The sequence below is a fragment of the Tachypleus tridentatus genome, chromosome 10 (assembly GCF_004210375.1).
Source record: "Tachypleus tridentatus isolate NWPU-2018 chromosome 10, ASM421037v1, whole genome shotgun sequence".
Classification (NCBI taxonomy): domain Eukaryota; kingdom Metazoa; phylum Arthropoda; class Merostomata; order Xiphosura; family Limulidae; genus Tachypleus; species Tachypleus tridentatus.
The window spans coordinates 25622520-25648869 of record NC_134834.1 but is presented as its reverse complement, the minus strand read 5'-3'; the positions used below and the strand labels follow the sequence as shown (position 1 = coordinate 25648869).

The window sequence follows — 26350 nt, the reverse complement described above, 5'->3', positions numbered from 1 at the left end:
GTGTATATCACTATACAAATCTGTATCTAATTATGTTTTTTATTATCACAATAATGTACAGTTTTTGTCTATGCACTGACTTCCAACTGGTAATTAACCAGCCTGTCGGTATATGTGCACGTGTAATCGTGAATGCATTCTGAACATTCATAAGAGGTAGCTAGCGAATTTGAAACAATGGTAGACATACATGTAGTATGATCTATTAGCTAGAGTACACGGATTGCGAAGCCCAGGACTCACAGTTCGCGATCCGTTATCACAGAAAAAAAAAAGTTGTCCTATTTTGGAGCTATGGATGCTCTAAAAGAGTGACACTAGTCAAATACCATCATTCGATCAGAGAAGAGTAGCCCAAGAGTGCTTTTGATGAAGTGCTTTCACTGATCAGAGAAGAGTAGCCCAAGAGCGCTTTTGATGAAATGCTTTCACTGATCAGAGAAGAGTAGCTCAAGAGTGCTTTTGGTGAAGAGCGCTTTTGATGAAATGCTTTCACTGATCAGAGAAGAGTAGCTCAAGAGTGCTTTTGGTGAAGTGCTTTCACTGATCAGAGAAGAATAGCCCAAGAGTGCTTTTGATGAAGTGCTTTCACTGATCAGAAAAAAGTAGCCCAAGAGCGCTTTTGATGAAGTGCTTTCACTGATCAGAGAAGAGTAGCCCAAGAGTGCTTTTGGTGAAGTGCTTTCACTGATCAGAGAAGAGTAGCCCAAGAGTGCTTTTGATGAAGTGCTTTCACTGATCAGAAAAGTAAAGAGCGCTTTTGATGAAATGCTTTCACTGATCAGAGAAGAGTAGCCCAAGAGTGCTTTTGATGAAGTGCTTTCACTGATCAGAGAAGAGTAGCCTAAGAGCGCTTTTGATGAAGTGCTTTCACTGATCAGAGAAGAGTAGCCCAAGAGCGCTTTTGATGAAATGCTTTCACTGATCAGAGAAGAGTAGCCCAAGAGTGCTTTTGGTGAAGTGCTTTCACTGATCAGAGAAGAGTAGCCTAAGAGTGCTTTTGATGAAGTGCTTTCACTATGTCTTATCAGTTCAGAATTAAGGACGACTCTGCACAAATAGCCCTTAAGTATATTTGTGCGAAATTCTAAAACAAACAAAACTTGCATGTAATCTGTCTGTAATGAACTACAGATTTTGTTAAAAATTAGCCATAATATAAACGTTTAATTAAATAATGCATTAGAATTAAAATAAATACGAGATAGACCTCATGGCAATAGTAAATGAGAAATAGCTCAAAGCTACACAGAAAGTTATCTTGAGGGAAGGCAACTAGATAACCACCACCAACTCTTGGGCTACAATTGTTGGACCGTATGGTGAGGGGCCATAAGCTAGGAACACTTAATTTTACAACCTGAACATGCTAATTTCTAAGGCACGCCCGGTCATAATCATATGTTATATTAGCCCTAGATTTTTTTTTTAAGATCCCATGTGCCATTACAGCGATATCTCACACCATAAGTGAAACTTCTCCATTCGCCACAGAGCACTACTGACATTTTAACATTTTTTTTTGTTTTAATTTGGGCCCCTCAAATTCATACCTCATCAGTTCCTGTAGAATAAATTGTTGTTGTTTATCTTCCATAGTGGAACAGACCAGCTTATTCCCAAAACCTTGAAAATTCATTATACTAGAGTAATTTGTGGGAGAAAGGGCGTCGTGCCTTTTACGCACAATACGTGCACGTGCATATATAGGATTTGTTTGTTTGTTGAGTTTCACGCAAATCTGTACGAGGGTTATCGGCACTAGCCGTCCCTAATTTTGAAGCAATAGACTAGGGGGAAGGCAGTAAGTAAACAACGCCCACCGCCTACTCTTGCTAGTCCTAATATTGGCATTTGACCATCACTTTTATAACACTCTCACGACTCCAAAGTTAGTCAACAACGCCCTTCGTCTACTCCTGCTAGTCCTAATAATGGGACTTGACAGTCACTTTGATAACGCACTCACGTCCCCAAAACGTGGAGAGCACATTTTGTTTTTAGGTGTAATGGGACGCGAACCATGTACCCGCAGTTGTAACGGTAGGCACCCTAACCACTGGGCCGCACTCAATCTCTAACGTAGGGTGTTTTCTCAATTGAAAGAACACTCAAATCGACATTAAAATGCTATCTAAAACATAAACACGAGAGGCAATAAAACATTTTTTTCTATAATTACAGATCACCCTAATGGGCTTTATTCCTTTCTCTCTCTTATCTGGGTTACCCCCCATCGTCTGTTAGACAATTTATTTTCTGCATGCACCCATGGAGGGTGTAAACGATATTTCTAATTTTCATTGCATTTAATCCCGAGCGCAAAATATTTTCAATACTACATATATATTCTTCTAGAGTTTGAATAAGGAGAATGCAAATAAAAGCCATATAAATCTGAGAGCAATTTATGTAACGAGTCTTGAATATTCCTTTGAAACTACTTGCTGTTTTTGTTTTCAGAAAATCTTCAGACTCTTGAAAGTGGCAATTTATTAATGGGGCAGAAAATAACTTGACGGTAATTCTTAAGAAAGTCTGTGTAAGTTTAAAACATCTCCTTATTTGGTGTTATAGGTCAACAACATATAGAACACAGTTTAAAAATTGAATAGAAAGATGTAATAGTTTTGATTTGCTATGATGGCACGTCGAGTTTGAACTTGGGTCACACAATTATATTGTTTAATATACGGCAGTGAGAATCATCGTTAATAATATATATATTTTAAGAACCATGAAATTCATTTGTTTAAACTGCACCAAGTCACTCTTTCTGTTGCTTGTGCTGTCACAGCACAATTTGAGGTGGCGCCATTTTGTACAATATGTAACAGTGCCTCTTGTTTCGTAATCAAAACTGTCTGAGTCGTCAACCTAAGAATGTGTTATTTCTGACAACACAACTTAGAGGAAGTGTTTTCTTTTGTGACGTGTGAAACTTTAAGCATTTGTTTCTGTCATGTCTGACTTTCACGCAATAAATACTATGCAAATATCTTATATTATGGATAATATAACATTATATATATTTCACACGTTGTAACAGCCGTAGGTTATTGCTCGAATTTATCATGGTTGTAATGAGTGTAAGATACCGGAGATATTCCGGAGATTAAAAGTTGGATTTGGTTAAAGAAATATTCACTAAATGGAGTAGAAATAACCAGTTTATGGTGAAAAAGAATTACCGGAAGTACAAAAACGTTGTGCAATTCGATAGATAGGGGGAGTAGCGGAAGACGGGGAAGAAAAGCATAGTGACGCTAAATACAAACAGGAATTAGTTCTACCCAGTTGTAAATTAGCAATTATCGTGGCTAATAAAAAAAAATACACGAAAACAACAATAAACGTAACAACTAACCTACTTGTATACTTTCATTATCACTACCAATCTATATAGTCGGATTTTTTTCCTTTTTATTCAAAATGTAAAAATATTTCAACTCTAGTTTAATTTCTTTATTATTATTCAACTCTAGTTTAATTTCTTTATTATTATTGTATATGATTAGATTATCTTTCTGTTATTGGAAATTAAAAACTAATCTTTTAGTTTAATTTCATTATTACTACAATTCCATGTGGCAGATTTTTTTTTTTTTTCTGGAAATTATAAAAGAGTTGTTTTCACCTGAACGTAACTGGTTTATTCTTAACAATAATAATAGTATTGGCACTGAAAAACAACCTTATATGTATGTATATATTGCAAGGTATCTGGCGTCTTCTAACAATACAGGCTCAAAACTGTTGCATCATGTAGCTTCTTTAATGAGTTTGCGCAATGTTAACTTCGATCTGACCAATAATCGTAAGCAAACTGAATACTAGTGTCTTATATTTTGGAAAAATTGCTGGTTGGCCGTGAGGAATGTGCAAGAGTAGAACGTGTGAAATGTGCAACAGTACCACTGTATTATTACTAATGAATGTATAAAATGTTGTTTTTCTACAGCTCAACAACTTTAAAATATTACAACTTTCTAAGCCTTAACATGTGACGTAAGCAAAGAGTGATGAACCTGTAATAATCAAAATATATTTACTTTATTTGTTTAGTTTTTGAAACAATCAATGCACCGGCAATGAGCATTTCCTACCAAGCTTGCGACCCCTAGTGTCAGCTAACTAAAGTGTTCCCTAGACTTGTACACCGTATTTTTAAAACTCACAAACCCAGCCCGTGGACTCGAAAACCTAGCGTTGACAAGCCAAGTGCTGCCTGGGCTCGAAAACCTTGCATGAACATGCTACAATGCACCCCTAACTCGTAAACCTACCTACCATCAGCAAGTTACAGCGCTCCACCAGCTCGTGGATTAGCATCACAAACATGTAACGTTCCCTTGATCCATAGGCCTATCGTTAACAAACTGAATTATTTCCTAGGATTATAAACCTACCGTCAGCAAACGAGAGTGTTCCCAATCAAAAGGGGGCTCAGCATGATCTAGCGGTTAAGGCACTCGACTCACAATCTAATAGGTCGTGGGTTCGAATCCCTGTCACACCAAACATGCTCGCCCTTTCAGTCGTGTAGGCGTAATTATATCACGGTCAATCCCACTATTTGTTTGTAAAAAAGTAGCCCAAGAATTGGTGTTGGGTGGTGATGAATAGTTGCCTACCGTCTAGTTTCACATTGCTAAATGAGGGGCGGCTAGCGTAGACAGCGCTCGTGTAACTTTGCGCGAAATTCAAAACAAACCAAACTCAATCAAAACATCGTTCGAGTTTTACGTCGTACTTAGTAAAGCCACTCTCGAATGTAATTAAAAACCATGTTTGGACTACTTCAATAACACGATACAAATGTTACGCTCGAAAGTTTTAAAATTAACACTAAATGGGCGACTAACAAATAGAATAGCGCCTGTGAGGCAGTCGTAACTGAAAAACCTATTTAACAAGTTACAATAAGAAAGAGTACATTTTGAAATTATTAAACAAACAAATAAAATCAGTTTTACTAAATAAAATAAATAATACTAAACTCCAGTAATAATAAAATAATAGCAGTAATATTAGTCAAAATATCTTGCTAAACACACGTAATTTACAAGCAGTGCAGGATTTGTCCTGCAAGGAGAGAACTTGTAGAATTCGGTTACGTCATACGCATGCGCATTAGACCCAAAACGTTATTGACGTTAGACAGGGGAAACAATTTTATTACGAAAGGTGAAAATACAATTAGAGAGTTTGCCGGATAAATGATGCTGCATAATAATAGATGTTTTTAGCCAGAAGTGAACTGTCAAAGCCAATCAACCTAATGTGTATTCCTACAGTTGCACTCGAGTGTGTTTTTACAGGATGCACAACAGAGAAACCAGAGCGTTATGCCATTTTACAGTGTGTCCCTGGAATCTACCACCTACCTTTATTTATTCGCAGGGATCGAAATTTAGGCTTAGCCTATTTGAGTTTTCCTTTATCAAGCACACAGATGTACTGCAAACTGCAGTAACATTCCTATTATCTTCACCTAATAATATACAAGCACAATAAAATATTTTAGTATTTTATAAAGACAAGCAGGAATCGATATATACATAACCTAGCTATGGTAATATATAAAGTTTTAATGTTACATAAAACACGGAAAAAAGTTAAAATTACAAAAAAATGAGTTACTTGAAACTAAGTAGGAATTATCCTCACTTTAACATATCAGTGTAACTGTGTTAATCTGTGTCAAATATTACTACAGCTGGTTACGAATACATTACTCCCTATCTGTTTCCATACAATCTGTAGACATTTTGTTTGTTTCCCTCTTATGATATTTATTTTGTGTTGTTGTTGTTTTTATTCATTTCGCGCAAAGCTACATGAAAGCCATCCGCGCAAGCCGTTCCTAATATAACAGTGCAAGACTAGAGGGAAGGCAGCTGGTCATCACCACCCACCGCCAACTCTTGGGCTACTCTTTTACCAATTAATAGCGGGATTGGCCGTTACATTATAACGCCCCCACGGCTGAAAGGGCAAGCATGTTTGAAGTGATGGGGATTCGAATCCGCGACCCTCGGATTACGAGTCGAGCGCCTTAACCACATGGTCGTGCAGGGCTTTCTATTTTGTGTCCAGCAATGCCAAGCACGGAGCATGCGTATACACGATTCGCGTTTATTACTCATCCTGCTCTCTAACCAATCTACCCCTCGAATCTAACAATATGTCCAAACTTGTGCACAGTGCGTTGTTTATATATATATATAGTACACAGTGCGTTATGTGTATATATATAAAGTAGTACACAGTGTATTATGTATATATATAAAGTAGTGCACAGTGCGTTATGTATATATATAAAGTAGTGCACAGTGCGTTGTGTATATATATAAAGTAGTACACAGTGCGTTATGTATATATATAAAGTAGTGCACAGTGCGTTGTGTATATATATAAAGTAGTGCATAGTGCGTTATGTATATATATAAAGTAGTGCACAGTGCGTTGTGTATATATATATAACGTAGTACACAGTGCGTTGTGTATATATATAAAGCAGTACACAGTGTGTTATATATATAAAGTAGTGCACAGTGTGTTGTGTATATATATAAAGTAGTGCACAGTGCGTTATGTATATATATATATAAAGTAGTGCACAGTGCGTTATGTATATATATATATAAAGTAGTGCACAGTGCGTTATGTATATATATATAAAGTAGTGCACAATGCGTTATGTATATATATATATAAAGTAGTACACAGTGCGTTATGTATATATATATAAAGTAGTGCACAGTGCGTTATGTATATATATATATAAAGTAGTACACAGTGCGTTATGTATATATATATATAAAGTAGTACACAGTGCGTTATGTATATATATATATATAAAGTAGTGCACAGTGCATTATGTATATATATATATATAAAGTAGTACACAGTGCGTTATGTATATATATATATAAAGTAGTGCACAGTGCGTTATGTATATATATATAAAGTAGTGCACAGTGCGTTATGTATATATATATAAAGTAGTGTACAGTGTGTTATGTATATATATATAAAGTAGTGCACAGTGTTATGTATATATATATATATATAAACAGTGCGTTATGTATATATATATATAAGTAGTGCGTTATGTATATATATATATATATAAAGTAGTGCACAGTGCGTTATGTATATATATATATATAAGTAGTAGTACACAGTGCGTTATGTATATATATATATAAAGTAGTACACAGTGCGTTATGTATATATATATATATAAAGTAGTACACAGTGCATTATGTATATATATATATATAAAGTAGTACACAGTGCGTTATGTATATATATATATAAAGTAGTACACAGTGCGTTATGTATATATATATATAAAGTAGTGCACAGTGCGTTATGTATATATATATATAAAGTAGTGCACAGTGTGTTATGTATATATATATAAAGTAGTGTACAGTGTGTTATGTATATATATATAAAGTAGTGCACAGTGCGTTATGTATATATAAATGCAGAAATTCTGTAAAAGAAATAGAGCAATAAAGTTTCTCCTTTTTTTTCTCTGTATGCTTGACTGGAAACTTCACTTACTTATATTAAAATTCTGAGTCATTCCATAAACACGTATATAGCGATTTAGCTGGATTCATAAGCACAGTAAACTTTAGTTCTGTTCAGTCAATACTGTGAAACAGTTATTTGTTAGTATTTAGACATCTTAAAGGTGGTTTTTTTATGGCTACCATTTTATTTCATCAGAATTACTACTATTAATTACTACCGTGCTTACTAATAATCCCTGAGTTTCTAACATGAAGTTACAAGTTGGCAGGCATATCTCGCCTGCAGAATAATCACACGTGTTTAAGATACTATGAGAAGAAGTATCCTTGACATACATTAACGACCTGTAGAGAGAGACTGGTGGTAATCGAATGCTAATAGTCAATTTCAGTCTGACACCGGACTGATGGAGTATCTTTTCTTACCAATTTGCATCAAGAAAACGACAATTCTAGGAACAAGGGTAGTGGAACCACTCAGTTGACACTTTGCCATATTTAATTTATAATGGTTACGTATCAGATAACCTACTGAACACCAGTGCCTTTTTCTTTTGATTTCCTTTTTTTTTTAAATCCTACGCTCTATGTTTTTTCGTTTGTTTGTTTTTTTTAGTTGAAGTGATTCAGCTTTGAAATTCTGTCACTTACGCTGTTCATATTGCGTTCATTTCGACCAAGACATGTACTTAATCTGTTTCAAGTCTGTCACGAAATAAAATCAGGCAGGCGCCATTTTAACCTCCTAGCATCAGAATTGGATTTAACAACCAAAGAAAACAGATTTGTCTTTGCAGTTAAAATATTTTGTTGTCAAAATAACAAACCATTAAAAAAATTTAAATACTCGTGAAGAAATAGAGAATAACAAGTGTTTTTTCAAGCAGTTTTTCTTTTATAAAAAGTAAATAACGTATCTCAAGATCAACACTTCACTTTTCGAACGTCGTAAGATTTTGTTTAAAACTTTGTGTTGACCGAAGCCACAGAACTTCATTTTTTAATTTTTTTTTCTTTAAACCATTAAGTAGAGTATTCTTGAAATCTCACAGGCTTCTTACCAGTATCGAAATGAAAACGGTTGAAATGTGAAATCCTTAATAAATCTCATGGTTGTCACGTGAAGCCTCACAACTTCCATGTCTTGGTATTAAAACAAAATACCAAATAAGTAATATTTGAAGATTAAGTCTTAAGCCTTAATTCTTGTGTAATCACAATTTTCTTGATAAAATAAAATAAGAATACTATAATATGCAAAGGTCTACCTGTGCGGTAATTATTAAAAAAATAAATTATTAAGTATTACAAATTTAAATATCAGAGTTAAAATATCGAATTTGGTTTTTGAAATAGTTATTTTTCTGAAATTTCAAAGGTTTTTAAAGTTGGCATTTACCTTCAATCAAACTTTCTTTTGTCCGAGATTCTGTGTTTTGTTTCATTATTTTCAGTTTTAGTTTATACTAAATCGATCGCTGTAGGCTTAGAGCAGTGGTTCTCAACTTTTTTATGCCCCGCACCCCTAAAAAAATTTAATATGTTTTCGTACCCCTCAGAGTTATTATTTATTTAAGAATAAAGGTGAAAGTAGCCAAAACAAATGTAATCTCGCACCCCTGGCTTAGACGCACGAGTGGGATTTTCAAAAAAGGGGCAAAACAGTTTTTGCCCAAATGAGGTAGGGAATAAAAACTTCTGTTACCAGGTTTTCCAAATGAAGATAAAATTACCCGAATCACCACATTTTCTATTTTTAATTTTGCCTGAATGAAAACTGAAAATGTGCCCGAATGTCCGGAACGGGACTTTATGAACACGTGAACTGAACAGGGGCCTCTAAATACACAATACACATATTGCAAGTTGGAGGACCGCTCCCCTCTGCCTCGTATTCCTATGACCGTTGGTGTATTATAAAAGTTACTGTAAGGTGCTACTATTCGGTCTGACAAGAACAGCCCAAAGAGTCAATAGTGAGTTGTGTTGATAAACTACCTTTCCTAAGATTATCACTTCAAAATTAGGGACAGCAAGCGTAAATAACCCTCATGTAGTATCAGGTTCAAGTTCAATAAATAAATAAATTAATTAATTGCCACTTTTTACTGTGAATTTAATTCTAGCAAAGGTGTTTTTGATCAGATATTATAACAACGATAATGATGGAATATACGTGGCTTTAAACAATACAAGTGCTATTTTATTTTATTTTATTAGAGTACGGAAAATATTAAGAACCTCAGGACGTCATTGAATACAAACACAGGAATCGACTGAGAAGAAAGCTTCCAAAAATGAACTGGAAAAGATGAAAATCTAGTGGAACTCGATACCGCATTTTGTTAAAAATTCCAGTTGAAAAAAAACCGCTAGTTTTCTCTTTATTGTACCTAGTTTCGTTATTTTTTATATTTCGTGCTAGTTCCATTTGAATAGCGCTCAAAAAAGTACCGTTAACTAGCAGACAACGTGAGATTTATGAATAATAGTAAATACAAATGTATACAAACTACACTATGTCTTCTATATCTAATGAGGAGGCCATGACATGGCCAGGTGGGTTAAGATGCTCGACTCGTAATCTGAGGGTCGTGGGTTTTTATCCCGGTCGCACCATACATGCTTGCCCTTTTATCCGTGGGAGTATTATAATGTGACGGTCAATCCCACTATTTGTTGGTAAAAGAGTAGCCCAAGAGTTGGCGGTGGGTGGTTATAATTAGCTGCCTTTCCTCTAGTCTTACACTGCTAAATTAGGAACGGCTAGCGCATATAGCCCTCGAGTAGCTTTGCGCGAAATTAAAAAAAAAGAAACAAATCTAATGACGACAAGACCTGTCATTCAATGTCAGGACCCATCAAGAGAACTAAAATATGAATAGCACTGTTTGATTGTTCTTTTAGAGCAAAGCCACATTTGGCTATTTACTTAATCACCGCGAGGATCGAACCTCGGATTTTTAGCGTTATAAATCCATAGATTCACTGCTGTCCCATCGGGAACGACTGATTTGGTCGTGGTTAAGACAACACAATTTATGGAGTCAAAATTACATGAATAATAACTACATGAATCAGATTAAGTCGATGAAGTGTAACTTTTACTACTGTAACATGAGTAACTTAGAAATTAGAATTATTGTAAGAATTAGCAGCAACATATTATATAGTTATTTAATACCAATTATTTAATCACACTTGAATTAATTTTACCGATCATTCAGCAGAACTAGTAAGCCAACAAGATTGTTTCAGTAGCAGGTCAAGCGACCACAGTGACAACAGGAAACGACCACACTAGCAGTTCTAAGAAAGGTAAAGAAAAATATAGTTGCAATATCTTAAACATACTACACTGTTTGTTTGTTTGTTTGTTTTTTGAATTTCGCGCAAAGCTACTCGAGGGCTATCTGCGCTTGCCGTCCCTAATTTAGCAGTGTAAGACCAGAGGGAAGGCAGCTAGTCATCACCACTAACTTCCACCTCTTGGGCTACTCTTTTACCAACGAATAGTGGGATTGAACGTCACATTATAACGACCCCACGGCTGAAAGGGCGAGCATGTATGGTACGACCGGGATTCGAACCCGCGACCCTCGGATTACGAGTCGAATGCCTTAACACGCTTGGTCATCCCACATCTTCTTTATCCAGTGTGCCAATGAGGCCTTTCGAACAATATCAGAACTCATCATACAAGTTGGGATACAACGAACACACCGATGGTTAAATCACTATTTAAATTCCCAAAAGTAATTAAATTTACTAAATTAGATTAAATTAATTAAGGAGAAAGAGGAGTACTGAAACTTTACATTTAAACTAATTCAATAAAAGGGTTTGTGTGTTTGTTTAAAATGTTTGTTCCAAACTGAAAACTATCAGCGCATAGCCATTTTTAATTTTAAACTGACTGATTGGAGTATTCAACGCCAACGATTTCTTTCTCTGCACAAATAGTGGGTTTTAATGGTCACCCTTAAATCACAACCCTAACTTCAGAATGCATTTTTGCGACATAGGACAGCGAACAATAAACCTTCGGATTTACAGCCCGGATTCATTAAAACTTGATCAAGCAGGCCCATTTAAAACAACAACAAAAAATATTCTGTAAACAAGTACTATTTTCACTGTTTCAATCAAATGTTAGGGACAACAGAATCCTCGAATTGTTTGACTAATACAACGTTTCTCAGCCGGCTTTGCCAGATGACTCACGTCTGGTCATTGTGACCCCCATTATCTCTACAAAGATGACAAAACACAAAATTTTCTTTTTTTTTTCTTTTCTTTTGAATTTCGCGCAAAGCTACTCGAGGGCTATCTGCGCTGAAAACACAAAAACATTTCGTCATAGTTCATAACAAAGGTGATAGGTGCACCACTCAGACATCTCGAGAACTGAGACAAAAACAAATATTGATTCAGCGCAGACAGCTTGTTACTCCCACTACCCTCGAAAAAGTTCATTGCGACCTCTACTGAGTGACGATGTAAACACTCTGTGTCTCAGAACAACGTACTACACGAATTGCGAGTAAAATTTGAGTGCACTGCTGTTTTCGAAGTCTTCAGGAAATTTTCCTTCTCTTCCATACCCTTAAAGCAACATTCTCCACTCTTTTGTTTCTTTAGAAGACTATTAATTTTGTGCGCAAAGTGTTTGACCTAAATAAGATCTGATGAACATATGAACGAAACGATAATAACTGACATGAGTAATACCTTATGAACATATGAACTACACGGCAATGTTTAACCACGAAAGAACCTTATGGACAAAGGAACTAAATAATAATGCTTAACCGGAACAGGACTTTATGAACACATGAACTAAACGATAATATATAACCTGAAAAGGACCTTATGAACATATGAACTAAATAGGACTTTATAAACACGTGAACTAGACGGTAATGTCCTGAACTGGACTTTAAGAACTGTAATGTTTAACCTAAATTGAACCTCATGAACGTATGAACTAAACGAAGTTTTATAAATCAATGAACTAAACCGGACTCAAAACGCTAAAAACCGGAATTCAACACTCTTAGTAGGCAGAGCACAGATAGCCCATTGTATAGTTCACAATGTGAACTAAACGGTAATGCTTAATCTGAAGGGAACCTATAAACAACGAACTAAACAGTAACGTTTAACATAAACAGAATCATAAAGGTTAAAGATTACTACTGTTTAACCGTTCCTGATTTTCTGCTACTGAGCAAGTTAGTTACACCCACCTAACTTTAAATCGAATCATGGCATTGACTCTCACTCTTATAACACTATTGAAAATGCTTAGCGAATTCAGCCGAATCGCGGCGGGACCATTGATCTTCAAGATTTGCAACTCGGCGCGCTGACCTCTAGGTCAAACCTAATCCTGTAAATGGGAAGTAGTGTTTTTATGCAAGGGAAACGCTGGACTTCCGTTGCGGTCTACGAAGGGGTTTCTACCCGTTTCACAAATCAATAACCACAATAAAAGTAAATAGCCTAATCTACCAAAACGATACCAGCCAGTAGCATAATTAATAGGTACTGTTACCATTGGCAGGGAAAGGCTAAGGTAATATCAAGATTATGTGCGTCTCAGTTCTTATACGCTTAAAGTTTCTAGAACATTTCTCAGCACGTTTTGCTAATGTCTGTTCGTGACTTTTCTGAGGATATGTGTAATAGTCTTCCATCCACTGCACTTTTATGGAAACTAATGACATACATATCATGAAGAGACAGTAAAAATATCTCAAGCAACGATGATGAAGCAATGTAAACTATACACTTCTACATGAAACTTTGCATTTCTGCTATAGCTGCTGTATATCTCCATAAAAGTGGATAACAAAATTATTCGTATATATATGTGTGTGTGTATATATATATCGTACGTGAAATCTTGTATCTTTGTTATAGCTGTTGCATAGCGTATCTCCATACAAACAAATAGTTAAAAAAACAACAGTATACGTGTATATTTATGTGTGTGTGTGCGTGTGTCAAACTTTCTATCTTTATTATAGCTGTTGCATAGCATATCTCTATAGAAACAAATAGTTAAAAAAAAAACAATACTATTGTCTATACGGGTTTACCTTAAAAACAATTGTAAATGTTGTGACATATCTAAAAAATAAACATCAATAACTAATTAGCATCCCTAAATGTGAGAGTTTGATACGCATACTGTTTTTATTTCGAATAAAATCAGCCAGGTTTAGCTTATAACGTGTTGTAATCTACAAGTTGAAACACCTAAGGACGAACAGAAACCAGTTCGTTTGATTTCCATATCCACGCTACCAAGATATCAGTAGAATCATAACTTGTACGTACCAAACTTTTGTTGTTTTTTATTTCACTAATTTCGTGTCTTTTGAGTAAGTTTGTTTGTTTTTTGAATTTCGCGCAAAGCTACTCGAGGGCTATCTGCGCTAGCCGTCCCTAATTTAGCAGTGTAAGACTAGAGGAAAGGCAGCTAGTCTGTTTGTTTGGGAATTTCGCACAAAGCTACTCGAGGGCTATCTGTGCTAGCCGTCCCTAATTTAGCAGTGTAAGACTAGAGGGAAGGCAGCTAGTCATCACCACCCACCGCCAACTCTTGGGCTACTCTTTTACCAACGAATAGTGGGATTGACCGTAACATTATACACCCCCACGGCTGGGAGGGCGAGCATGTTTAGCGCGACGCGGGCGCGAACCCGCGACCCTCGGATTACGAGTAGCACGCCTTACGCGCTAGGCCATGCCGGGCCAGGCAGCTAGTCATCATCACCACCCATCGCCAACTTTTGGGCTACTCTTTTACCAACGAATAGTGGGATTGACTGAAACATTATAATGCCTCCACGACTGAAAGGGCGAGCATGTTTGGTGTGACGGAGATGCGAACCCGCGAGTCGCACGCCTCAACCCACCTGACCACGCCGGGCCTTTTGAGTAAGTAAAAGTGCATGTTAATTACTGTCGGTCTATAAAACAATATCCTTTTCCAAGTTGTATAATGATATATAATGTTTTTATGTTTGTTTTGACGAGTTTTCTCTCGTTTCTTACTTTGAAAAAAAACAAACAAACCCACAGTTAATCATGATATTATCGTATACATAGTAAAAAAACAAGAAGAAACATTCACGATTTGCAAAGGAACAAAAACTAGTCCCAGTAGTTGGAAAGTAATTTTCCTTGTGGTAAAACTAGTTACCTCTCACCAGTTCCAGGAACTGAGAGAAGAAAAATATTTTTTAAGCTATTGTATATTACCCCATCACATGAATAACACAATTTGTTCTTTAAGGTTTTACCGATGTGAGACAATTTTAAATGATACAGAAGTTCAAAAGACATCCATAGCAAAAAACCTTTCATTCATAGAATTTATCAATTCGGTAGAAATATATATATAGATATATACAAGTTCGAAATGTTTAAATATATAGATGAGTAACAAGAAACATATGTTAAAGTAATTTATAACCAATTTTCAAATGAATTTAATGGAGCAGTAAGTAGTTTATGTAACAAACACATAGTGTACTGAAACTAAAAGAAATGTAGCGCAGGCGCCAGAACAGGGGTGAAAGGCCCCCTCATCTTCAACACAGAGGGCCAACACCCACTTCGACCCACCACACATTTCGACTGATTAACGATTTCTCCAACTTGAATCGAGTTTTTCGTCCAAATTAATGACTTGCCATGAACACATAGAGATTTTAAAATGAGTTTGGAAGCTAAAGATAAAACGAGTCGGAAAGATAAGATTAAGATAAGACAATTATAAGATCATATAAGATTACAATTATTATTTTCATACCAATCTCGCTTGAGTGTCTTTTTTTAAACCTTAATTTCATCGTATCTTAGACCGTAATTCATCAAAACAGGCCAACACTGTCACTCCAATTGTAAAACATTATGAAGGAAGTCTTTTCCCCTAAGTCCCTATACTTTTCCCCTTATACTTTCCAACTGGCAGACGCACTTTTGATAATATTGATTTACTATTGACCAGCCCTTTCTCTACATACCTTTTGCTTCCGACGACTAAGATTGGATATCACGATCGGGCGTGTGTGTGTTTTCTTATAGCAAAGCCACATCGGGCTATCTGCTGAGCTCACCGAGGGGAATCGAACCCCTGATTTTAGCGTTGTAAATCCGTAGACTTACCGCTGTACAAATAAGAGTTATAACATTTTGAAGTAACGGATTTTAAAAGTTTAAATACGAAAAACCAACATATTATCACTAGTTTCGTACATACTTCTGTTTGAAGAGTCAATGAAACCAAAATTAAGAGTAACAAATATTTTTTTTATTTTTTGCTTTTGAAGTTCGTATGTCGTGCTGTGTTGTACCAAACAGGATGCATAATTATCCTCGTGATTCGTGATATGCGCACATTTTACTGACGTCACAATGATAGAGACTGTAGCGTTAAGCGTCCCTTATCTGATGCCATTTTTAGTGTTTACTGACAGACTGGCAAACAACAAACTACTGTACAGTGGTGTAAGTGGTTAAAACAGGTGACCCCGTCGGGGAAACAAATTATCAAATATAAACAACGTAGAACACAAAACGAAGCTACAACACGCTACTTATGTATCAAGCTGCACAGCGAGATTAAAAATTAAAAATGTAAAATATAAAACGATTCGAAAAAGATGCCAAGAGAGAGAGGGGGATAGAATTTGTTTGTTTGTTGAATTTCGCGCAAAGTTACGTGAGAACTATTTGCGTTAGCTGTTATAAATTAATATCTTAATCACCACCCACCGCCAACTCTTGGGCTATTCTTTTACCACCAAACAGTGGAATTGATCGTCGCTTTATAACTTCCCTACAACTGAAAGTGCAAGCATGCTTGGTGTGACGACGATTCGAACCCGCGTCCCTCAGATTGCGAGTCGAGAGAATAATTAGTCAATTTTTATGCTTTTGGAAATCTAAAAATCCTTTACTTTATGAATACAGAGTGAAGCAGAAAACTGTACGATTATTTAGCAGAATAAAATGTTGGTATGTGATGATGGAACTCGAGGTCAGTAGAATAATTTTAGTTTTAAATAACACCAGATTTATTAAAAAACAAAGCGAAATATTACACATAACACTTTGCTGAATCAAACTCGGTATTGTTAAGTGTCATTTAAACTTGCACAGTGAATGTTATTGAGCAAACCTTTAGGTTGTTAAAACCGTGCAAGTCTTAACAGTATGATAGAAAGAAAACCTATCATTTAAAGATAAGCAGTGGACCACGTCTCCGGTCGTCAACTGCATTAACGTAGTTAATTCTTATAGCTTGTACAGTTTACAGTTTTACTGACTGCATACCAAGAACAGTAGGTCACTGTTGATAAACATTCACATAAACGTCAGACCAAGAACTAAACACAGGAATCTGGTCAGGCTATACCTCAGGCACGAGCTGTACATGTGGACTAGTGTAGTAGTGAAATACAGGTGGTGGGCTGATCAGATGGTTGAACCATGGCTTTAATTTATGATGGTAAAATGTTCATGTTTGTTAAACCAAGTTAAAAAGACTGTAAGTGAATAATTTACCCCTTCTCCCTCCCTCAGTGGCTCAGCGTGGTAAGCTTACAAAGCTGTAAACCGGGTTTCGATTCCTGCGGTGGATACAGTGTATGGAAACCATTGTGTGGCCTTGCGCTTAAATACAAGTCAAACGAGTGATTCTCTTTTGTCAAGACACGTAGATTTGAGTTTTAATACCTCGTACAACACCCTGGAAATAACATATCCTGCAATATCCGTATAATTTATATCGTGGAATTGAAACCTAAACGGTGTATTATTGAAATTTTAATGTTCCACCTATGCACGAGAAGATAATTTAAATCCAACATCCAGCAAAGTCCTACAGGTAACTTATCAGTGGCAGTATCCTAAAGTAAGTAGAGATATTATCGGATGAAGTTAGAACTTTATTCCATTTTAATGTCCGGTTTATTCCTTCAAATACCGTCTCTTCTCATCTGAAGAAGGAAAAGACGCGATGTAAAATCAGCGTATCGGACAGATTCTAGAAATATATCTATTGCTTCTACTAAGAAATGTATTCGACTTTGGAGCTACCAGCGACCTCCAGGAACAGAATGAAACGTGTTATCTTCACCCACCCCTTCCCAGGAAACACAGGATATTTTCCCGCCACATACATGGTCGCTACTGGTGACCTCGACTGAATCGCATTCACAAACTAGAACTGTTGAAAACAATAAAACTTATCCTGATATTTAAGGCTTTTTATATTCAAACACAGATCAGTATATCGGGAAATATCGAATATCCAAAGTTTTGTGTTCCATGAATATAAAAACAAAGTATGAGAAAGAGTTATACCAAAGTTAAACTAAATATATCGGTGTTATGTACGTACAATTACAAAAAGGTATGTAAATACCAAAATATGCTCGTGTATGGCTTTATAAACACACACACATATATATATACACGTGTAGTAAAGGGTTTTGTTTTAATATATGCAATACTATTTCAAGTTCTAGCTATCTGCCAATGAGGTAAGATCGTCGAAACCCTTATTCAAAGTGGTAGACCACGGTTACTGGTTTTTAGGTTTCTATCATACCACAACAAAAAGGGAAGTTATCTCTCCGAACGTGCTTACACGATGTCAAACGCCACGAGCGAGTTCGTTTACTTAAAAATAAAATAACTCCATGCATAAATCACCACTATTTCCACACAAAATCGAGAATAATGAAGTGCCTAAGAAAACCTGATGAAAATGTATAGGTGTCCACAACTATACGGATGAAATAGTTATTTGTATGCAAGCACTCACAGAACTAAAGTTCGCGTATAAGCGGTCAATTCAAATACAACACCCTGCCTCTTAACAACACATACGTCTTTAGTCACGTTACACGCTCTCACCAGGAACCACCACACGAAGAAACACGCGACGTACAAGAATGTTAGATTGTTACTTACTTGTTGATAGTAGTTCTAATACCACCAAAAAGGCCATTGCTGTAGCGTGGTTGTAATGAGCACGCACCAATATAAGTTTCTAAAGACTCACGTGCACTTAGTCTCGAATGTGACACGTTCTTCAATCGGGACACACTTGATCAGTGGATTTAGTGGAAGCTGCTCTAAACTATACAACAAGTTACTAACTACACTTGTGAGAGAGGTGGTGACGTCACAGAACTAGCACGATCAGCGAGTATAATTGGCTCTTGGAGTTTTACAATTAAACAAGTTTACTTATACGTTCGCTCACTGAAGTGACACTTCAAATTGATACAGCAGAAGTCAATAAGACAAGATATTGTTTTAAAATTACAAAACGGGTGACTACTTATAATTAACTTCGACAACATATAATTTGCATTAAATCAAAGTCATGGGGGCTTTTAAGGCGTCTATCTGTGTGCAATTGCTATAGTTCATTACAACCGTGGAAACTCGAAGTTTTAAAGCAAACTTTGATTCCGATGTCTATTATTCGCGTTCTTTAACTGGGTCTTCAGACTTGCGAATCGAGTTTTTTGGTCAGTAACTGGCGCCAGTGTGAAGTTGTATCACAGAGAAAGAAAACCATAAATTAAATGCACTGCGCTATTTAACCCGTCTATAAGCTATCAGAATATTAGCTAAAACACGACTGGACGAATGCCATTTTCTGTTTGGTTCACTGTCCTTTATGGCACAAAAACTGGCGTCTGAGGCAGTACACACCTCACTTGTTTCGTATGTAAAAAGTGTTTCATGGAATTCACGTTAGGTGCAACTAAAAAACAAAAACACGACCTATGTCATATAAAAATAGCAACAAAGCTAATACATTTATTTAAGGTAGCGACAGGTTATGAGTAAATGCGTAGCAGCACTAAACCCAACTGAAAAGCAAAACAAATATGATTTCACACAGTTATGAAGTACAAATACTAGAGATGTATTTACTAGTGCAAGATAAATCAGAATAACCAAATACGATAACACAGAAGAAATAATAGAATTTGATTGGACAATTCCAGGTCATGTGACTTGGTGTAGTTCACACATTATAAAGAGCTAAAAACTAGAGTTCGATTTTATACAGTTATGAACTGGTGACATGATTGTAATTTTGCTGGACAGCACAAGGTCAAAAAGTCATAACAATTATAATTAACTAACTTTATTCAATATCACGGGTCAAGCAAGGTCTTTGGCCTCGAACTTCTCTCTAACCCCACCCGCCAATAACAACAAGCATGAATTTAAAGTTCATCAAATATTCACGAGTTAATATATTATCATACTTGCAGTCGCATGAAATTTCCTGTTAAGGAATAGATTTTCATTTCATTTAGTTTGAGAAAAATAACTGCTAAATGAAACGTTTTAATAATTATATCATTATGTAACTGTGTTCATTATGGCGTCTAAACGCCAAGGTTAAATGTAAACCTTTAAATACGTCATCATATTTTCGATCAGTTTTTGTTGTCGTTATTTTTGCTATATTGCTGTATTGTCAAACTCTTCCAACACGATAACGTGAGGTTTCCACATTGTGTGGGTCACTGTAGGAGATGCATGCTAAACACGTTAACATCTAGTACTGTCACATGAATTTCAAACTAGTTAAGCCTTGTTCTGATATGAAAGTAATATCAATGAATCAATTATTTAAAATATAAGAAATAAATAACGTAAAAACACAACAACAGTTAATTGTGAAATATAAAAACTTATATAAAAGGCGTCGACGCTTCACCATCAAGATATTGGGATAATCTTGACGAATTGTCGACGCGGACCGGCATGGCCAGGTGGTTAAGGAACTGGACTCGTAATCCGAGGATCGCGGGTTCGAATCCCCGTCACACCAAAGATGCTCGCCCTTTCAGCCGTGGGGGCGTTATAATGTGGATCAATCACTATCGTTGGTAAAAGAGTAGCCACTATTCGTTGGTAAAAATTAGACGGCTAGCGCAGATAGCAAGTAGTTTGGCGAAATTCAAAACAATTTGTTTGTTTGGCGCGACTCGAACCCGCAGATGGTAACGCGTTAGCTAAAAAACAAACAAAACAAAATATTTGGTAAAAAGTAGGATGGCGGTAAATGGTAGCGGGATGGTTAGCGTAGATAGCCCTCGTGTAACCATGCGACGAAATTCAAATAAACAAGCAAACAATTTATTTTATATATTATTTTTAACTTTTTTTCTTTATTTATTATCAGTGGTGTAGGAAAGAGTTTAGAAGTGAGGGTTTTTCGCTAGACGTGTAAATTTTTTACATAAGTAGATTGAAAGTGTAAGCAGCTGACTCAATATAGTGGATTCTCGGGGTATGCCCCTCAGAAAATTAATTTACAAAGATAACTTACAGTTGCTACATAAGACAGATATGCCTCTGATTACGAATTAGTTAAACTTGTAAAATCTAATGGTTTTATTGCTTTGTCAGCCATGCTGTGGTTTTGGGTCAAAAATAGGCTAATATAATACTGCCATTTGATATACCACTTATAACGTGTGTATCGATGCACCAGTTTGAGTGCGTCGTGACCACTGTTGTATACTGCAAGACTACGAGGAAGGCAAAACATATGATTGGCTGAAAGTACTAGATTAACAAACTACATTTAACTGGTGAAATAAAATATTTTTAAAATGTGGTGAAGTTATGTGGTGATGTCCCTCTTGACTGAACTTTCTTGATATTCATAATGTGAAGTAATAATTTATTCTAATATCGAGTGATAAAATTGAACAATAATTTGTTCAAAGAATTATTCATTGGTTCTTACGTCCGATTTATAGTTAAAAGTGAAAAACAATTTTGAATTTTTTTTAGACAATATAAATTATCATATTTATACACTTGTTAATTTTAATGTTAAGTATTTTATTATGAAGGTATTTATGTTCCTAAAATGAAAAAAAGCTAAAAATGATAGTGATCCATAGAATAACAACACTTTTATATGCCACCATTTTGTGACGTCGTCAAAGTTCTTTACTCTGATTATTATTACATCTTCAATAACAAATCTTCAAATGCCTACCTTGAACATAATAGAGCCGATGTACAGTGTGTCCAAAAGTGATTTTGATAATTTTTTCTTGTGGTTTGATTTAGCTGTTGTTGCACAAAAAAATTACACAATGGACTATCTGGAAATCTACATGGTTTGTTTGTTTTGAATTTCGTGCAAAGCTACTCGAGGACTATCTGCGCTAGTCGTCCATAATTTAACAGTGTAAGACCAGAGAGAAGACAGCGAGTCATTTCAACCCACCATCAACTCGTGGGCTACTCTTTTACCAACGAACAGTGGGATTGACCGTCACATTATATCGGCCCACGCCTGAAAGGGCGAGCATGTTTGGTGTGACGGGGATTCGAACCTGCGACCCTCATATTGCGAATCGAGCGCTCTAACAAACAAACCATGCCGGACTGAGGGTGGAAAGAAAACAGAGCTCAAGATATTTCTAAACTGAAGAATTCCATTGATTCATTGGATCAGTGTTTTGACACTAACATTGAATGGAGACTGTTTAGAATGTTTCTAAAGTCTAAGATAGACAGAATACATAATATTGCTTTTTATCACATTTCTTTCCATTTTTCTTTCAGGCTTAACTTCAAACCGACAATTAAAATTAAATAAGAAATGTATAACAATTACAACTTAATTAGTTTTAAACTCACGATCTAATGAAGATATACGTTGGCGTACATGATGTTGTTGTTCCTCAGGACATGTACACGCCCTTTGAATAACACGACCCTTTAACAAATAACATAATATCATTAAACAAAGATTTAAAAAGAACTGGCCTTCAGGATAACCTCTTACAACAAAACTGATTAATTAAAGTTTTAGCGTTGATAAAAAACATGATAAAGCAAATTCAAACAGATACGTCATGCTAATAAATACGTTACATTTCACTAATTAAGGATACAAAGTACAATAAGTATATAGAAACAAAACCTTTAACGTAGATAAAATGTAAAACAAAAAGACCATTTGACATACAAAATATCCTTAAACACTGACATAAAAATACGTGAAAATATCCTTAAACACTGACATAAAAATACGTGAAAATATCCTTAAGCACAGAACATATCGATACTGTTTAACAAAGAACTGGTAACACCCAATAAGCACTTTCATTGATACAAAACACTTTACTTCCTTCCTATTGTTCTGTTGTTTCTATAGAGATCCCAGGAATGGAGATTGAGGCTAGTTTCTACACATATGAGCTGACTCGAGTCAGGTAATGGTAACTATACTTTTGTCCGTTAGCCCTTGTCTGTGTTTTTACCTTCTTTTCTTAGGAACTCCCGTTCATTTCTACGTCACATATTTGTTTCGTAATACAAATTACAAGTTTTCATCATGTGTGGATTACTTTTCATACAAGTACAGCTTGTATCTTGATAAACCTTGTAAAATCACGATATTAAGGAAACGCTCAGTGAAACTGTTCACTTATTAAGCGAGTTTTGAACCCACATAGCCGAAACTATTCCTGTCATAACCATATAAAATACTGGGTACATTACATATAAATATTTTATATGATATCTAAGCCACTGTCTATAAATTTCATTTAGTGTTGATAACCTCACGTGATCATGCATATACTCAATTCATATGAAATATTTTCTGCACTACTTTATGAGAAACCACAAGGTTTTTTTTCTTTTTCTCATTTATAGAGGGAGCCTCTTCTCCTAATTTTTATATCCTCAATAACAATTCACTATCTGCCGAATATTCCAATATCAAAACTGAAATATTATATTTCTGATATTAATAGAAAGGACAAGGTATCTGCATTTTCCTAATAATACTTATTATAAATTACACTGCACAACAGTTTTTTGAAAAGTTTTGCTTCCTGTAAAGTTTTTGCTGATTGTGACAGATACCTGGTGGGTATGCACAAATATAGTTTTGGTTTTGCTTCACCACGTAGGAACTCTGAGAAATAGACAGTCAACTGTTTACCGGCAATAACGTATTTAATTGCGCTTATGTTTCTAATACGCTATTAAGTTTAACATAATTAAAAGTGTTTTGATCCTGATTTTCGTTTGTATTCAATGTCTGGTGCTTCACGTTGTAGTGTCCAACAGTAGTCAGCAAGCACAAACGGATCCCACTTGCTCTAATATCGTTTTTCCATTGCAGAAATGTCCTGGTGAAACTGGAGATGTCGATGAAACGGTACGTGATGGGCAAATTTGGATGTGATTTTCGTGATCAGCAGCCAAAGTCTATAAGAAACACCCAAGAGTGTTCAAGAAGCAAAAACTTTGTTGTGCAGTGTTATTAGATTTACCCTTGCATGTATTCATCAATTACAACCACTAAGATAAAATCATGTGTCTCCATTCTGTTATCTTTTCAGGTATCTACTTTACAGTATACTTACTGTGGTAATCCGGTCAAAAATCTAATGAATATAGAATGGCCTCTTCGTATAATTCTTAACACTCGTCTAGATTATGGGAGTGAGTGTCTCGAAACTTTGGATGATGTTTTGCTTCAGAAAATTCATTTACTGACTTGGAAAGAAAGGGTTGCAACATCATTTCAATCTCTAATTTTTTCCAGTCATGTAACCACCCTAATTGTACAATCAAATTGAAATTGCACAAGTGTAGTGTGTACATCATGTGGTGAGCATCCCTGATAGACTGGCAAGAGACGATTACCACTTCTTTTCAGTCGTTGATCATAAATACCAGTGATTGTCGTAACTGTTCGTGTTTGAGCAGAAGAAAACCAATATTCTACAGACACCTCATCTAGTGAAACTCTACTCAATAGCAGAGGAAACAAAGGAAGCTATTGCCTTTCATCATTGGTATCATACCCTAATTGTTGTCCTGGCTTGGGATGATGGTACTCACTATTTTTTCTGCCAATAAATCAGTTCAATATAGTAAAGGTATGTGTGTGTGTGTGTTTTCTTATAGCAAAACAACATCGAGCTATCTGCTGTGTCCAGAGAGGGGAATTAAACCCTGATTTTAACGTTGTAAAACCGAAGACTTACCGCTCTCCCAACAGGGGACATGTAGTAAAGGTTATGCTCAATTACCCTCAGCTGCTTTAGCTACAGTATAGTTTGAGCTTTAGTGTTCTAGTTACTCCTCAGACATCCACGTTTCATCAGATTCTTCCGTGGCTCATGGTAAACAGTTCTACGCCTAGAACAACCCGTTCTTTCTGTAAAAGCGTTAACTAAACTTTTATCAACCACTGTCTATTCACTTGTAGTGTTCTCAGATAAAGTGATTTTTCTTATAAGTATACGACGGGCCTACGAATAACAGCATGGTTGCACAGGAAATTTGCTAAGCTTTCTGAATTTGAAAACTCGACTGTGTGTTTAATTTGTGTGAGAAAGAAATTGATTTGGCACGTTTTGAGAAAAGTGTAAACAATCTTTGTTTTTGAATTTCGCGCAAGGCTACACGAGGGCTATCTGCGCTAGCCTTCCCTAATTTAGCAGTGTAGGACTAGAAGAAAGGCATCCACAGACAATTCTTGGGCCACTCTTTTACAAACGAATAGTGAAATTGACCATCACATTGTAACGCCCAAGTGGTTGAGAGGGTGAGGATGTTTGGTGTGACGGGGATTCAAATCTGTGACCCTCAGATTACGAGTCGAGCACACTAACCACCTGGCCATGCCGGGCCAACAGTCTTTATAGCAAGCATCACAAAAAGGTATACATATTTGTATAGATATATGGACGATCACATCTGCTGTATCGGTGTCTAGTTCTTCAGCTTTTCTTCCCTGGAGACGAAACTCTGTAGTACCAATAACAATGAAGACCAAGTAGTGTGAACAAGAAAGTGACGTTTAGAACTCACAGGAATCATCCGTCTGTCTCGTGACTGATCACTCTGACTTAGTATTCACAGTCTTAGAAACGCTGATGGCGCCTCCTTAGCCAACTAAATAACGTCTCTATACATTCATAGTCTTAGACACGCTAATGTTGCCTCCTTGGCCAATGAAAGAACGTTTCTGTACATTCACAGTCTTAAAAACGCTGATGTCGCCTCCTTAGCCAACTAAATAACGTCTCTATACATCCATAGTCTTAGACACGCTAATGTTGCCTCCTTGGCCAATGAAAGAACGTTTCTGTACATTCACAGTCTTAGAAACGCTGATGTCGCCACGTTAGCTAACTAAATAACGTCTCTATACATTCATAGTCTTAGACACGCTAATGTTGTCTCCTTGGCCAATGAAAGAACGTTTCTGTACATTCACAGTCTTAGAAACGCTGATGTCGCCTCCTTAGCCAACTAAATAACGTCTCTATACATTCATAGTCTTAGACACGCTAATGTTGCCTCCTTGGCCAACGAAAGAACGTTTCTGTACATTCACAGTCTTAGACACGCTAATGTCGTCCTTACTTCATAGTCCAATGAAATGAAAGAACGTTTCTACATCATAGTCTTACACAGGAATATGGCGTTTCTGTAGTTGTTTCTTGGCCAATGAAAAACGTCTCTAAAAAGGAAATGGCAGTGTTAAAAAAATAGGCAAAGAGGACAGTTGGTTCTCTGGATCGGGGTTCTTACGCTAAAACTGCATTGAAACAAATTAAAGAAATATATGTTAAGCAAATTGCACAATAATAATAACTTCTGATCAGAGTTATCTATGTACTGGTCACACAATAATAATAACTTCTGATCAGAGTTAGCTACGTACTGGCCGCACAATAATAATAACTTCT

The 26350-nt window shown here is 36.0% G+C and overlaps 1 protein-coding gene across 2 annotated transcripts in view; it reads right to left on the bottom strand.

The window, feature by feature from the left end:
* Positions 1–18998, bottom strand: part of LOC143228909 (uncharacterized) — a 98561-nt gene extending 79563 nt beyond the window's left edge. The window contains exon 1 of one of the 2 annotated variants that reach the window (XM_076460354.1): positions 18546–18998. Coding sequence is in view for 1 of the 2 variants with exons in the window: in XM_076460352.1 (XP_076316467.1) it covers positions 18546–18582 (37 nt within the window). In the remaining variant the exon portion in view is untranslated. The remainder of the gene's footprint in view (positions 1–18545) is intronic. The other variant, XM_076460352.1, reaches the window with a different exon arrangement.
* Between the last annotated feature and the right edge of the window lie 7352 nt (positions 18999–26350).